Source organism: Antrostomus carolinensis, unplaced genomic scaffold, assembly GCF_000700745.2.
Source record: "Antrostomus carolinensis isolate BGI_N321 unplaced genomic scaffold, ASM70074v2 scaffold4001, whole genome shotgun sequence".
Classification (NCBI taxonomy): domain Eukaryota; kingdom Metazoa; phylum Chordata; class Aves; order Caprimulgiformes; family Caprimulgidae; genus Antrostomus; species Antrostomus carolinensis.
Genome location: NW_010293360.1, coordinates 93,352 through 108,637, shown reverse-complemented (window position 1 = coordinate 108,637; position 15,286 = coordinate 93,352). Strand labels below are relative to the sequence as shown.

Sequence of the window (15,286 nt, the reverse complement as noted above, 5' to 3'; positions counted from 1 at the left end):
AGTTTCAGTCATATTCACAAGATACACATGAAACTTGTACTGAAACATGCTAATTTCTGGCTATCATTTTTTCATGGATTTAATTACAGATAATAAATAAGAATCTCTTAATGAAACACTTTCTCACGTACATGCAAGACAGAAATCATAGAATTAAAATTAATGGAAAATACGGTCTTTCAAATGGACACACAAACTTCAATTTTTAAAGACATATATTGAAAGCTATAACCTATGAAAAAAAAAAAAAAGTTACATTGTAAAACAAAACAAAACCCTTGTAGTCCAGAAACATTACTGGTTTCCCTTCTTTCCTCTACAATGATATGCTAGGATCAAAACTACTGCATATTCTTTTAAGTGGCTGCAAAATACCTTAAAAACCCATTCAGATGTTTTGAAATAATTGAATTTCTGTGAATCCTTACAAGCCCAAGCTAATAATGAAATAGACAAATAGAAAAAAAGAAGGTAAAAGAGGGGGAAAAAAATGACTTTTCTGCTTGCATACAGGATCCCTCACATCGCTGTGCTTCTGATACCACTCATGAACAATGCAAGTTTATTTAATTTCTGCTTACCCAGCTTTTTCCTGGATGCTTGAGGTATGTCATCAATTGTCAGGAGAGGAGGAAGTTTCTGCTGAGTTTCATTGAGACCTGGAACAATAAGGTGCACTACACAGAAAGATGTGTGTCATTAATTCCAGAAGAGATTAAAAATACACAATCTGCCCTCTGATATACGTGAGAAACTTCTACTGAACCATTGGGAGTTTAATCTGAGTATCTGGGAAATGAGTTAGTTTTATTCAGTAATTACCACTCCCATTTGGTGCTATTTCCCCTTTACACCACTCACTGTATTACCATTATTTCAAGATTAATCAGAATGGAAAACAATTCAATACTGGAGCATATAGCCCTGGAGTACTGTAGCATTACAGATGCTGGGACATTCTGTCTGGTGGGCCAAGAAGACTCAACACCATATGTGGTTATTAAGTTTCAGATTCACATTCACATCAATACCTTACAAGTCACACAAAGCAAACAAGCCAAAGTTACGTAGTTCTAGAAAGTATTTCCATATATATAAAGAACTAAACACCTTCCCATATCCAGGAATAAATTGGCCACAAGGTGCATGATTCAGTGAGCCTTTCCTATCTATTTCAGGCAGACCAGTAGTTCACCACACTAAGCACCATATGATAGATTTTCCCCTATTTTTATGTTCTAAGCCAATAATACTTTATTTTCTTTTGAATGCTATGATAATAAAATTATTCTATTTCCCTTAGACTACATCATCCTTGAATCACCTGTAACACCACAATAATATAACAAATACTGCCTGAAGCAGTTGCAAAATACCCTTTCATATGCAAGGAAATAACTATCAAGATCAAGAAAATTAAAATTATTCACACAGTTTTAATTTTCAGCCAAAGATAAGGAAAAATAATAAAAATATCTTCTAGTCACCTAATATTGCTCCTGGCAGAGAAGAACTATCTGGAGTTTTTGACTGGGTCCGATTTTGAATAACTGTGGAGACAACACAGGGGTATTAGAAAATAATTTTAAAGACCCAAAACAAGAAACAAAATCACACCTGAGACAAACCTCAGCAATCCAAAAACCTTCCCCCATCTTCATACTTGGAGATGATGACACCATGCTAATCTTTTCTATATTTACATTCAGTTTAAGAGATTGCAAACTGTGTTTCATCTGTTAACTATCCATCTCTTTCCCCTAGCATATCAGTTTTGTATCCTTGGTGAAAAATGACATTCTATGCTTATGTTAATACAGCGCCAGCTCCAGGCCATCTAATTACCCTGCCATTCACGGCACCTCAAAAAAAGATGCACGTGAAGTAAATGCCAGTACAGTTTTATTTTAATGGCAAGTACCATTTTTTCCTTTCACACCACTTTCCAGTGTTTTCCTGTCCCTGAACTGTGAGCTACCTCCAAAGACAATTTGCTTTATTTTGTTACTTAAAATTATTCACAACACAATTCTGTTAGCAAGTTTTAATCTGCAGCTCATTTTCTATCAGCTATATTTAAGCAGTTCATTTTCAAATATTGCAGTATGATACCACCTCTCACTACTAGAGAGAAACACGAGTTTCTAAAGGGCAATATGTTTAAGTCTAGTGTAGATATCCCCCTCCACTGACCAGGGAAAGAAAAGAAGAGAGTCTAAGTCAGTGGTTTATCTGAAGACACCCGCAAAAAAGTTTGGTGTCATGAATCTTATCCATACTGCTGCCCTTCATGGCTGGCTATCAAGTATGCACAGCTGGCAGACCAACATACCTGCACAATCCAGTTGAAAAAGAATGGATACTAGCAGAAATCAGAACTGGTAGACATTCAATGACTCAACTAAGTCATTGTTTATAATGTAATGTAATAGCTCATTTTATTAACACAGATAAGTAACGCTTAAGAGTATTTGTAATTAAAGGATATGATCGTTTGTAAGGTTGCACCCATTCTAAAGGGAAGATTTCATGACATTCACATCCAAGCCAGAATTTTTTTTTTTCATTTTAAGTTGCTCTTGAAGAGCATAAGAATCAATTAAAAAAATATACAAATTTACCTTGTTTGATTATTGTGACAGGGATCAACTTCTTATCACGCAGTGTAAGCTGAGAGAAGATGGAAGAAAAAAAAAAAAAAGCCTTGGGATAACTGCCATAATAGTAATTGAACTTTCTTAATAACAAAAATAGAGGGCACTAATCCAATACTGCACCTGTCTCAAGTTAACACTGGATAAGGCTTTGGCCCTAGTCACTGAAGGTTACACTATTGCTTCAGTTCCCATGGGCTAGCAAGTTGCATTTTGATTTCCTTTTTTTCACCTCAAGATATTTTGCTTCATAAAAGCACAGTATCTGACAGCTTAGAAATCCCAAACCTCTTTGCTTTTAAGAATCTCTTCAGCACTCACTGAGGAGTAGCCTAGGAAGCTAAGAAAAGCTGAAATTTAACTATAAAAAAGTATCTGAAATATATGCAATTACAAATTTGGTCACAGGATATAATCATATTCTCAGGAACAGTCTGCTTCAAGCAGAAACTATTCCAGAACCAGGTGTACATTTGTAAACTCAGCACTCCTGGGTCTGCTTAAAGTAAATTAACTCAGAGTCTTTTTATTTGGTGAAATTGTTTCCAAAGTATAATTGGCCAATCATCCATGTTCTTTTCACATTTTTATTTTAAATATTTGGACTTTTCTGCTGTTCACTTGTCTTTGACCCAGATTACTTTTACCTAAGTGTGAACCTTTTCCAGCATTTTGATACCACAAAAATAAGGAACACATGAATGTTTCCCACATTTTTTAAAAGGTTGTAAATCAGTATTTACTACCACACATGGGTACTAGTAACAACCTCTGAAAGCTTAATAATACACTCAGGTGATGAGAGGAGGAAGATTGTAATGTGAGCAATATAAAAAAGCTAAATACATTTTTCAGTTACATCTGAGTTACAAGAAAGAAAATAACTCAAACAATCACCTCTCTGTGTTAAACATACATCGCTAAAGTCAGAATCAGTTAATGTTTATTTTGCACTTCATGACATCTGGTCTACTTCATATGAAAGAACACTTTCTTTGCATGAAAATTCAGCATTTGATGACAAAGATTTAACTATTTACCTAAGGATAACTATTTTTGCTCTATTCTAAATGTAAAACAAAAGCTTTAAAAGCAATGGTTGGGTACATATCAAACACATACCAAAGTCTAAGAAGCTGGAAGGCGGCAAATCTCAACAAGTAAGATGGCCCTTTCCTCAGGGAAATGGATGGAGGTTGTTTATTCTATGAAAACAGTTACTTTCTCCTACCTAGTAACAGTTTTGCATTGGCATGAACATGGTTTGAAATTAAGGGGAGGTTTCATTGTCATTAATGAAAGATAAAAAATAACCTTCCTTTTTTATTGCTTACTATTTTTCCTTTATTATCAACAAGCTTTACCTTTCTATTTTGCCTTCCAGTGAAAAAAAATCTGTTGCAGATGATCAGCTCTTGAAGTAACCCTTCTATTCATGTAACTAACAAGTGGGATGAAATGTGTTTATCAGAAGGTGGTGTTCATTTTATTTTATTTCTCATCAGGAGCCCTACAATCAAATAAAGAGCTCTCAAATTGTAGTGAACACTTTTGTAACTCCAGTGCGGGACTTCTAATCATAATTATTATCAGTCCTTCTACTGGTAAAAGGTTCTTATATTGACAAGAGCATTTTTCTTTGTTGAATAATAATGGATGACTGTAGTGAAAGCAATATAAAAATGCTAAATACATTAATATACATTCAAAATTTAGGTTTTCACTCAAGATCAAATAATGGACATGAAATCCATGTTCCACAGGTGCTGTCATTACACTGCTCACCTGCACCAATCTGCAATTGCTACCACTGTGTTGTCAATGCTCTCTTTCTCAGTCTCCAAATAGTGACTACTGTAGATATTTCTATGCCTAGTATAATTTACTACTTGGACACACTATTTCAGAAACTTCAGCATATCATCTGTAGGAATGGCATTCTTAACTGTATTTTCCAGACAGAATATAAAGCATATAGGTATTAGGAAAGCTAGTTATTAAAATGACTGTGGCATCTCCATGAATGAATGAAGATGGCAAATAAGGCATTTCTTAATTTCAGAGGAAAATTAGAGATGTAAGTTATACCATAAGTCAGGCATCTTAACTTCTGACCATATATCTATAGCATATGGCATAAAGGACTGCAGTTCTCACACTTTCTGTCAAACAGCATACGAAAACATTACTCTTAGAAACACTTATTCTCTCTGCCTTTCTTACATTCCAATACTGCAAAAAGTCACAAATAACTGGCACACATGTAAGAGACTCCTCAAGGAAGCATTACAGTCAACCTGGATTGGAAGTTTTGGAAGAGAAAGCACGTTTTCTTCTAGAGTTTAAAAAATTGTAGAAGATGAGAGTCCTGCTTTTAGGCTGGAAGAATCAACAAGGACACAGTCTTTCAGACTGACATTATGAAATTACAGGAACCTAATCAGACAGAAGAGGAAATAAATTTCTACTGCATTCTCTCCACCCTACCACCACTCATTGTTTATGAAGGGAAAAAGAATGACAGTCCCCAGAGCTCTCCTTTTCTTCCCCTCAGTCATTAGTTGCAGCTCACAAACCCCCAGGAGCTTAGTCAAACTTAAAGGGCGAACCTGCCAAAAGAAACACAAGCTGATATGTGACTGATGTTGAAAGGGCAGAATGACTAGATGGATGGGTAATGCTGCTTTAATAAACAGCCTTTTAAAATGTCTCTTTACAGAGAAGAGTTAGAATCATGCTGATACGAGCCAGTTGTGTCTTTGGAGCAAAATAACACACAAACAAATCTTGGCCTAAATAACACTCATTCTGGCTTTGCACTGATGATGCGATTGCACCACTGAAACATGCCCCACCTAATACTGTGGAAACTGAAGTAATAACACAGCCTTAAGAGCTGGCCACTATCTGCTTCCCAGCCTCAGTTTTATGGTTTTTTGCACCACTGAAGTGAGAATGATAAGAGAATTTTTAGAATAATCTACGGAATGTTTTCATGATATTTCTGCGGAGGGTGATAAAGCAGAACTGCTCTGGAACTAAGCCCTGTGAAGCTGACTAAAAAGACTAGATGTTGGCCCAGTCCTCCTTTCATGCTTAAGCTGTGCAAATATTTGGAACACTGTTTTAGCTCACTTTCTCAGGACTTCTCTTGCATAAGTAGAATCCCTACTTCCACAGAACTGGCATAACAGAGTCAGGGTCCTGGTACACAGGTTCTCTAAGAGGAAGAAAGGAACTCAGCTTGCACTCCAGATGTCAGAATGAATTACTTGGTGTTGGGCTGTCACGTGTAAACTTTAAAGATGCTTATGGGACCAATGGGAAGAACATTAAAGCTGGTTTCATCAACAACATAATGAGATGAGCACCTTCCTGACTATCTAATCAACTGGTTTCATATTCCTCACAGATAAAACATTTTCTCTTGAATGTGAGACATTACTATGTTTCCAGTAACCTAAGCATTATGCTGTTGTAACTCTGTTTGTAACGCAAAAGTATTACTGTTCTAAATGAATACCTAATTATTCCTACAAGAAAATGTATGTAATGGGCTGTGGTTTGATTCCTGAAGGAATTCCAGGTCTGATAATTACAGACCATTTACAATATTGTACAATACGAAGAATGAACAATAAGAAACCACACATGACTATTTCCTGCCATGAAAACACTTGGAAAATCAGAGGTAGAAGAGAATTGTGAAGAATGATTGTTCCCTTATAATAATAATCACTCATAAATCAACTCTTTAAAATGTCTGAAGTAACAAGGATTTCTACAATTTTTCTTGGGAAATTATCCCATAGTCTACCTCCTGGATAGTACCTTAAAAACAAAGCAAACAAAAAGAAACTCAGAAGATTAGCTGCTGAAACTTGCACTTTGATGAAAAAATAAGGAAAAGAAATATGAAGAAACCAATTTAATCTCTTAATAGAGGATGTAATGTTCAAAAGTCATGAATAAAATGTCTGGTTTTCACTTTATTTAAACTAGTCAACTAACAGGTTCCATCTACGGATCCTTCATTTCTGCTTCAGCTCCTGGGAGCAAAAAGTATCTGTGTATGTGAATCCATGAACACACGAAACCCTCCCATGCTTGCTTGATAACTCTTATGGCAAATGTCAGATGAGGAAAAAAAAAAAGAGGAAATTAATAATTATTGTTCTTTATTTCTTTATTTACAAAAATCTTCAAATGCTTTGATGAAACAGTTAAAAATTCTACCTTGCCACCTGCAAGGACTTAATGAACCGCCTAGCAATCTTGATAAGCCAATTAAAATGCCCTTTCCAGCTTCCTCTGGTTCTGCAAACACTTGCCTCACATATGAGAACTATCAATTAATTCACTGGAACAACTAATGATTTCAGAAGACCTGGGTATACACAAGATCACTGTGCAAAATAACAGCGTTATCATATCACAAAATGCACTGACCACTACAAATATCACACATTAACAAACCTGACTTCTACAAAGGGATAAGCAAATTTTAATGTTTAGAATCCACACACGGAAATCATCAGCTGCATCTTTGTTAAACTAGAATCAGTATAGGTCATCATCTCAGCTAAAGTTCTCAGTCATATACCAGTCCACACATATAAACACTTCTCCATACAGTTATCTAACCTTAGATTTATCACTTTTTTTTTAATATATATTGGCAATTTGTGACCATAATCTCTTTCTCACTTTAATAGAGAAGCAAAAATCTGACTATACAAAATACAAATCTGGTATAAAAAATAAGACTGTTTTGCATACCTGTGTTTGGGAACTAGGTACCAACTTGTACATATTCTGGAGTTGTCCATTTACTTTTTTATCTGCTTTGATAGAAAGAGAAATAAATAATTACTTTTCGTTTTGTCCAAAGCAAAGCAAACCAAGTTTATTAATCTCAATAGCTAGGTAAATTAGCAAACTTTTAAGGTTTCCAATAGTTAGTTTTGCTTTTAAGTACACTCTTCTAAAAGAAATACACATTTATGACTGGCAATACAAGAGCAGGCATACCACTTCTCTTTGGTTCTGACATGGTTTCCTTTATCTCAAGATATGAACAAATAACCCATGCATTTAATCTCTGAAATTCTTCTCCTAGGTTTTTCCTCTTAGCATGTCAGTATTAGAAGCTTCTTGTGATGCAGCTCTTAAGGACAGAGGAGGAACAGTCCCTCCCAGCACCTCTTATATTCCAGTATGATGATTCAAACTTTGTCTACATCTTCCACCTTTACACTTTTCTGGTCCCCTTGCATCAACAGGCACAAGATTATAATAACAAGATTACACTCTGTTCTGTGTAAACAAGAATCAAGGTAAATGTTATCATATTTCCTCACAATTCCATCCCAAACAGATAAGCAATAGAAAAAATTCCAACTATAAAGAAATATCAATTAAGAGACGTGCAATTTAACATGCTATCCTAAAAAAAAAAAATTAAAAAAAAAATATTTCAGGATGCTTAATATTTCTCAGGAATAGAACTTACTATTGGCCCAAAACCAAGGGAAAACCAACAAAAACTTCACACTGACTTCATGAGAAAGTAATGTTAAGATGGTCAGAAATAATCTAGTTTCATCCCTTTTTATTAATTTTGGTTAAATAAATGTTGAACATTTGCCATGCCTTTTATGTCTTTCTCAAATAATGAATTAAAACCAGATTCTCCTCCAAACTCCTCACAACATGTTTAGTATATAACAGAAATTTGGCCTGTGGATTCAACAAACACAAGAACACGCAACAGGAATTTCAGTTTATAGTCATTTATACATTCTTCGGTGAGGAGAGAAAATTTACAGAGAAGGATGTTTGGTTTAGTTTGAGATGCTTCTTAATATATGAAAAGACCTTGAGTTGCTACAAGACAGTAATTTAAAAAGAAAAGAGGTGGTCATTTTTGCTGGCTGGCACACTATGCAGACAGATGGTTACAAATTTATCATAAATGTTTGTTCTGTTTACTGTCCACAGTTTCTGAATCTACCTACTGTGCACTGACAATACAACAGGCTTGAATCTGACAGGTGCTGTCAATTTTCTGATTACAAGACATTCTATCAGTAGACCAGAATGTGGACATACAGGTTAACAGCAAGCTCCCTGGATTCAATTGCTGCAGAAACACCCACTCAATATGCAAGTCTTCGTTCTAGGAAAAAGAAATCTCATCTAAATAGAATTCAAATTCTTACAAGAAAGTATTTTTGAACCCAACTCAATCTCTCTCTGTAACTTACAAGAATGATTCTTCTGTCCTATTAAAAATTTATAGTGTCTATAAGAAACAGCATTTAGAAATGCATTATATACAAAGAGCAAATTTGGTGATGGCAGTGGACATTTCAGTAAGTCTCTAACATGGTATTAAACTATAAATACTATGCACTTTTCATTCCCTCCTATTTTAAGTGCTCAAATATATTCCAGCATTTGCTCTACAGATGACTTTGGGAAAACAGCCATTTAGTAAGCCTTCCTCAGAGCTCTGAAGCAATTTCTTGTTGTGAGGCAGGCATGGGTAAAGACTACTACCATTCTCCACTTCAAGCTCAAGGTATAACAATGGCATTATCCTGGACAGCTAAAATGACTCTATAGGCACTGGGCAGGGACTTCAAAATTACAGCTTTCTAATTTATGATGAAGGCCAGAAAAGTTTTTTTTAGGGAGTATAAGTGCTTTTGCAGTGCTACAAGACACCCTACTGCTCCCCTCCCTTATCCTCAAGTATATATTCTCGCCTAAAACTTGAAACTGAGGTCCAAATAAAATTTCAGCTGGAAATCTCATATGAATAAAGCTGTCATGAGAATTCCTACTCTTCACATTTCAAGTCAAGCTAGAAACACTGAGCACAGGAGTTTGCAGCATCTTCTGACCAATACCTTTATGTAAATGCTTGAGAAAAATAAATGAAATTGGATAATGTCTGTTAAGTCCTCTCTTCCTCTCCTTAAAAGGAGGAAAATTCTGCTTACGCCTAATTCCTCCACTGATAGCAGTGATTCTTTGAGCAGTACCTGTTTTTTCAAGGGTTAATTTAATGTCACTTTGCCCACATTTTCTTGGGACTATGGAGAAAAAGCTTAAAATACAACTGAGAGAACAGCCAGAGATGCCATACACTGCCTCCACGAAAACCCAAACAAAAGTATACATGAGAGCACATGCTTCAAACACAATTTATATAATTCCTTGACTGAAAATGAGCTTCAAATTCAACTTTCAGCAGTCATAAAGGGGCCACTGTGATGCTTGCTGGATAGGACAGGCACTGTCTAGCTTTTAACCAGCTTGAATGTAAAAGCAAATATAAAAGAAGATTCAAACAAAGATAATACTTTCCATCAAATCAAATTAGTTGTCATCTTATTATCTAAGGCCAAAAGGAAAACTTGGAACCCAGTCTGAACTATAAATACACGTACTCAACACTTCATGTGTATCTAAACTAATCGCTGTTGAGAGTTCTACCAACCTGCAGCAAATCCTCTACTATTTGCAATGAGAACACCTTTCAGAATAGTAGATGCCACTTTTTCAAACACAAATTATTTCTAGTTTCACCAGTTCCTAAAAGAATTTATTAGGGGCATAAAGGATAGCATTTAAACAATGAAAATTGATCAGTAGCTTACTTTAAGTAATACCACAGTAGAGAAAAAAATACTGCCAAACTGGGTAGCTATTTGATTAATTATTGCCAAGTACTTACTAGACAGAACTGTCTTATGATTGAAAGTCTTGCTCCAAATACTGTCCTCTACATTGTCTTTAACTCCGAATTCATATACTGTGTTGGGCTTCAGATTGTCCACCACCGTTTCTGTAACTGGGCAAAGCTGAAAAACCCATTTCTTGTCTTTATCCTTTTCTCTGTAGCGAACTGTATAGAATCTGCTTGACAAAATAAAACCCACAAAAACAAAAACAAAACCATTATTCACAAAGAAACAGTGCAACCATTTCTATTAGTAATTACTAAAATGACTTATACCCACCATTGTTCTTGTTCTTTCTGGTCCCTTATGGTTATCAAGCATCAGAAAAGCCAGCATATCTTCCCTGCAAACATAGTACTAGCCCAGATACATGCTCCCCCTCATAGAGACCCCGACATTAGAAGTATTATATAAAAAGCAAAAGAACAGTGTCCTTATTCTGAAAGAACCATGTGTGTTTGGTTCTGACTACAAACTGCTTATTTTGCAAGCCGTTTCTGTGATTCTGACATATGCCAGAACTAGTCAATTGAATCATGAGTCTATTAGTCAGGAAGCCTCGACCAATTTCTCAAAGTCTTCTGTATCTGTCCAGGGGAAGGTGTTCCCCTCAAAATCAGTCCAAAAATATTCTCCAGGGAAAACCAGTAATAGTTGACATTTATACAATACATTCCTCCTTCAGTGATCCCATTACGCATTGCCCACACTTCAAACAAGAAAGTAAATCAAGACATTACTTTCAGCAGTTTAAATCAATAACGAGATGAATGCTAACAGATTATGAAATTAAAACACATTTCTACAGAAATTGCCCAATTCAATCAAGTGGCACCACCCTGAAAAAGTATGACTGCAATGCTAATCAGTATAAAATAGTGCAATGTAAATGGTGAGAGTTACCGCACACGAACTCCACTGCCTGCTACAGTCTCATTTTCAATATATATACTGTATCACTGCCAGAATGGGGTGGGATTTTTGTAAAAACAAATCTCAGAGAGATTTGGCAACTTTTTAATCCAAGTGTTACTGAAAATTGTTACACATAACATAAATAAAGCATAGCCATTGTCCATATCCATCTTATATTTACATCAGCTGAAAAGGATTAATTTAATCCAATTGTATTTTTCCACACTTCACTAAAGCAAATTAAGGCTGTAAAAGAAACACAACTCTAAAACCCCAAGTACATGCCCAAGAATCATTCAGAAGCAAAAAGAAAAATAAATTTGGGGTTTAAGATTTAATCCAGGTATTATATAGGAAAATATATGGAGACAAAGGAAGAGACCTTAAAACAACCAAAAGAAGTTCTTTCATCAACTGAAAAGTTATCAAGTTGTGAGGTCCAGTTGTGAGATTAATATGACTTAATGGACTAAATATAATGCTGTCAATGTATAAAGCTGCTTCTGCTAAAGTTACAGAAGAACACTTCGAGAGTAGAGCATATGTAGAGCTTCCAGAATAGAGCAGAAAGATGACTGCTGAGTGTAGAGAAATTCCTAGTTCTTTATTAAAACTCAACCTAAGACAAGGTAAGTGCCAACCATGGAAAATATTTTCATACACAAAGATTCACTTTGTTTACACTTTTTATCTCATAACTGTCAAATTTGTTTTTCTTGGCATCAAAAATATAGGTTCTCCTGTTTTAGTGGCTACAATTCAACATATTCGGGTATCCTGCCAGGTTACAAAATTAAAATTTAGGTTGGCTCCCAAAACTTGCTTCGTTAGCTGTACTACTTTGCATTCAAAACAAGCCATAGTTTAACTCAACACTGGAAAGAAAAGAAATATGGTAAGTAGTGAATATCCTTTCTCCTACCAGTTCCTGGAGTATCAAGTAACAAATTGCATCCTTATTTCTGTGATCTACTCAAATTTCATGTGTCAAGCAATGTAAGATCTAACTACTAGTTGAACTGACAAAGAATGTTTTTAACAAGAAATTATTGGCAACACTAAATGAGGAAAATTTCTCCTCCTTTATCCTCTTAATCTTCTCATACATAGTCACATACACACTAATAGACAAAGAAAGCTTACTTGAAATCTCTGTCATTATCATGCAAAAGATGTAACAGTAATAAACAAATCCCACCTGCAACACCAATGCATCTTTCTGGACCCCATACGGTCACTTGGTAAGGGAATTAGAAAAGGTATAGGTAGATTTATCATCAAAATGTGAATCACAAGTAGAAGTAGTCACCTTCTTCCCAGCTTGCCTGAAAATTTCAGGAAATTTCATTTGTTTTCATCTTCACCCTTATCTTTTCCTTCCTTTTTTAGTTTAATGGGGTAGAAATACAGTAATAGTATGTGATGGAAAGAAAACAGTATACTGATTCATTTCAGTTATTTAACAACCTAAATTAACAGCTGCAACAGAAATGGGGAGAGGGAAAAAAAACAACAAAAAACTTGTTCACAATGAATAGGCTTTTAAGTGGCTGCTCCCACTTTCTTCTACAGCAGAAAATGTTCTGGTTTTGCATACTGCCTTCTCTGCACCTGCAAATTCCTTCTCCATAACATGAATTAAAATACTGAGAACATTTGCAAGTCAAAAACCATCTTTCACTCAAATTCAAGACTATTAAAAAAATCTGACAAGAAGATATTCATAGTTGTGCCACACTGTGCCATTAGAAATAGAAACATATAGAATAGAAGAAATGTGCTCTCAACTCCAAGATTTCCAAGCTTGTAAAAACTTCACCAAGGCTGTAATTATTTCAGTGGAAACTTGCCACAAGTACTAAAAGCACTGACTGTGATGACAGAATTCCCTCAACCATTTCAATAAAAAGCAACTAAAATGAAGTTTCATTTAATAATTTGTAAGTCATAATCATTTTGGTATTAAAAATATCCAAATTGTAAACAACGTGCACTTTTGGGAAAAAGCAATCATTTGTTTATAGAGTATGAATTCAGAAATGCCAAGTTTTGTCATTAAATAACAACAACTCATTGTTAAACCAGACCAAGCTGCCAAGTATAGCACAATTTCAGTGCCTGCCTGAGAACATTCTACCGATTAATTTTTTTGTCATTTTAATTTCTCCCTTTTCTGAACCTTCCTTTCAGAAAAAAAAACAAAAAACAAAACATAAAACCAAACGGTATCAAATAATCAACGTATATAATTGAAGTCATGAGAAAGCAGTAAAATCTAGTCCCCACTCACATATGTCAGTGCCCTTGTGGCAGTGACACAAGCACAGAATTTACGCAGCTAGCCTGCTATGTGTATCAGAAGCTGCAAAACTGCTCATCCTGGATTGCAACCATTTAGAGAAACCTTCATAGATTCCCTGAAAAAATGATCAAAGGCAGGCTGAGATGGAGTACAGCCACTCTCACACAGAGGGGAAAGGTACGCTGCACTGTTTCTCAGATAAAACACTTCCCACTCTCTCTGTGAGGTAAAAATATGAAAAAGTGATTGCATACTGCAGGGCCCTAATAGCTAATGAGAAAGTAACACACTATTCGAGTCAAGTGTAATTGGAACAGCCCTGGGGAAGCTATTCACAGCTGTAAATGCCAGTTTGATGTTTCAGCAAGGAGGTGGCAGATCCAGTTACAAGGAGTGAGAATTTATTTTAATCTAGATGCTCAGCATGTACAAAGACCTGTCAATATTTAACTGCTTTTAATTTTGATTCTTTGTTTGTTTTGGTGGGGGATATGAGATGTATGTACAATACAATGTTCATTGACCAGCACTTGCATTCCTATTTACAACAAATACTAATAAAAATATTTCAGGGTTCACTGCATTTTTTTTCCAGCCAGCACTCTATAGAGTTCTTTTGTTTAGATTAAATTAATTTATCTCCCTCTCTCCCTAACAGGTCATATTTCACTCATTAGAAGATACCTCGAACCAAACCACCATGGGGACTATAGAGAAATTTTATCTCCTCCCTTTTTACTAGACAACTGAAAGGATAATAAACAACAATTTAAACAGAAGGTGTCATGAGCAGGTGAGTGATACTGCTCCACTCAGAGTTAATTGCTGTAATAAAGCCAACTTAAAAAAAAAAATAACCATGGGAAAGAAATAAAGAGCCAGCTTTCGCCAAGACAGCCTCTCTCCATGTGCATTTGTGCAACACCATGGTATGTTTAATGCTTGCAGTCTTGAAACTCTCTCTTCATTAAAGAGCTTTAAGTATATTCTGACTTCACTAGCCTCCACCTACGATACTCACAAAATGTGAAATAATGACAGAAATAAAAGCAGCAAACCCAATCTCATCAGTTAAAGGAAGCCCCAAGAGTACAATATTACTCCATAGGCCAACTACTGTAGTGATTACTGTATCTGCAAAGTCAGCCTATACAAAAATATGTTTCTATCCTTTCTATATTCAGTTTACATAGGGCTTTTTTGGAACGCCACAATGCAAGGCAGTGAAACTTTTCCTTTCTCAGCTTAGAGTCAGCCTTTTCCTTACACAGGAAATCAAAATATTATGATCAGTTTAAGGAAGCCCACAAAGTTTTTGCTTTTGAAATTAAGGAAGCCTTGCTTGCTGCTAATAGAACCAAAATTCTAGGATGGATAGGCAAAACATATCAATATGAAAGATGCTGTTTTGCCAAGGATTCCAGTACTATTTTTCCAATTGTTAACCAAATCTCTTTTCAGCCAGATTCCCAGAAAATGCTTGCACAGTCAAGCATTTGGGCACAAACAATTAGATACTGGAAATCTTATAAGGCAGATGGTTTTACGAGATTTCCAGACTAGGTCAGTTTGTATAAATATCATGGGTTTATTTGGAATCAGATCCAAACCAAAACTCCAAACAATTTAATCATGACTATTTTAGTCACACATAACGCTAAACA

The 15,286-nt window shown here is 35.4% G+C and overlaps 1 protein-coding gene across 1 annotated transcript in view; it reads right to left on the bottom strand.

Annotated features, from left to right (window-relative positions):
• Nucleotides 1-581: 581 nt before the first annotated feature.
• The window catches only part of LOC104532117 (target of Nesh-SH3), a gene marked incomplete at its 3' end in the record, with an annotated part of 64,036 nt that continues 49,331 nt past the window's right edge, over nucleotides 582-15,286 (bottom strand). The window contains exons 5-10 of the mRNA XM_029087272.1: nucleotides 10,399-10,580; nucleotides 7,459-7,498; nucleotides 7,313-7,352; nucleotides 2,622-2,649; nucleotides 1,488-1,550; nucleotides 582-677 (exon numbers count right to left, since the gene is read on the bottom strand). Of these exons, the coding sequence (XP_028943105.1) occupies nucleotides 582-677; nucleotides 1,488-1,550; nucleotides 2,622-2,649; nucleotides 7,313-7,352; nucleotides 7,459-7,498; nucleotides 10,399-10,580 (449 nt within the window). The remainder of the gene's footprint in view (nucleotides 678-1,487; nucleotides 1,551-2,621; nucleotides 2,650-7,312; nucleotides 7,353-7,458; nucleotides 7,499-10,398; nucleotides 10,581-15,286) is intronic.